The 1,609-nt window shown below is 45.5% G+C and overlaps 1 protein-coding gene across 1 annotated transcript; it reads left to right on the top strand.

Moving 5' to 3' along the window:
- The first annotated feature begins 235 nt into the window (after nt 1-235).
- On the top strand, nt 236-1,609 carry dio3a (iodothyronine deiodinase 3a). Its single transcript, XM_085257710.1, has one exon. It carries the CDS (start codon nt 286-288, stop codon nt 1,069-1,071), a length of 786 nt encoding a protein of 261 aa, XP_085113836.1. The 5' UTR covers nt 236-285; the 3' UTR covers nt 1,072-1,609.

Below are 1,609 nucleotides of genomic sequence, written 5' to 3'. Positions count from 1 at the left end.
CTGATGATTAAAAACAAAAACAAATTATATATGAGAGACTGCCCATAACGCAGCGCTTTGGTGCACCCTATCCAGCACCGTTGGCTTTTGGCTGTGACTACAAGCTGCGGAATTGACAGAAGGTAATCCCCGCCATGTGAGGCCTCGACCCCGGTTTGGAGGCGGGGTGTGATTCATTCAAATCTGCCAGTGCTATAAAAAGAGGGGAAGTTGCAAGTAACCCAACTTCAACTCACAAGATCGTGGCATAACGCTAGACAAATCGGGTTGTTATTAGAGGTGATAATGAATACTCTTAAAACTATTAAAAATGCAATAGTTTGTTTAGTCCTGTTGCCTCGTTTTTTGGTGGCAGCTGTCATGTTTTGGCTGCTTGACTTTTTATGCATAAGAAAAAGAGTGTTCTTCAGGATGAAGGAGCAGGAGGGCGATGCCATTGATCCTCCTCTGTGCATATCGGACTCCAATCGGCTCTTCAGCCTTGAGTCCCTTAAGGCAGTCTGGCACGGACACAAACTGGACTTCCTGAAAGCAGCGCATCTTGGACAGGTAGCGCCCAACACCGAAGTTGTCCAGCTGGAGGATCAGCGGCGCAGCCGTATCCTCGACTACGCACAGGACAAGAGACCGCTTATCCTCAATTTTGGCAGCTGCACCTGACCACCGTTCATGGCACGTCTGAAGGCTTTCCAGGAGGTTGTGAGGGAGAATGCAGACATAGCAGACTCTTTAGTTGTATACATCGAGGAAGCACACCCCTCCGACGGCTGGATGAGCACCGACGCGCCATATCAGATCCCCAAACACCGGTGTCTGGAGGACAGGCTGAACGCTGCGCAGCTGATGCATCTGGAAGTGCCCGGCAGCCTGGTCGTGGTTGACAGCATGGAAAACTCCTCCAACGCTGCATACGGAGCTTATTTTGACAGACTTTATATCCTGCAGGAGGGAAAGATAGTTTACCAGGGTGGTAGAGGACCTGAGGGGTATCGGATCTCAGAGCTCAGAGACTGGCTGAATCGATATAGAGACGGGCTGGACAGATCCAATAACCAAGTTATACACGTGTAGATTAATTTTCACACTTTTAGAGCTGCTACTTAAAAATAAAACAACATATGCTGCATTTTTTCAGTATTGTAACTACCCTTAGATAGATTTTCATTAATGGTGTATTTATTTTTTCATAAGGGACTGAATTAAAGAAAGGTGCTGTATAGGGTGTCCTCCTTCCTTTAATACTGGACATCTATACATCCTCTTAGGACCCACCTACAAAAGGTTAGTTTGTTTGGACTTTGGTGCCGAACACATGCACTTTGTATATGTCTGTATACGTTCTTTTTTCTCCTCGTGGAAATGCGCCTCTATGATTTTTTTCCCCCACTCGGGACTTAGAGATGTGCGCATCACTTTGCTCACCAGTATTGTTATGAAGTTCGGTTTTTAAATGGGATAAATCCAGAGAACCGATATTGATGTTTTCCATACTAGTGAGAAGAGTGAAGATGGTTCTCTCTGCCTTGCGTGGCGCAAAAAGACTTTGTAAATGTTCCGTTTTATGGATGGCATTTTATTGTATCCAATAAATTCTTTGGTTTACTCCTTC

This window comes from Mchenga conophoros, linkage group LG19 (assembly GCF_057382185.1).
Source record: "Mchenga conophoros isolate Kocher_MC1m ecotype Shallow Benthic linkage group LG19, M_conophoros_male_GT1.1, whole genome shotgun sequence".
NCBI lineage: Eukaryota > Metazoa > Chordata > Actinopteri > Cichliformes > Cichlidae > Mchenga > Mchenga conophoros.
Note: the sequence above shows the minus strand (reverse complement) of the source record. Positions and strands in the feature narration are given on the sequence as shown.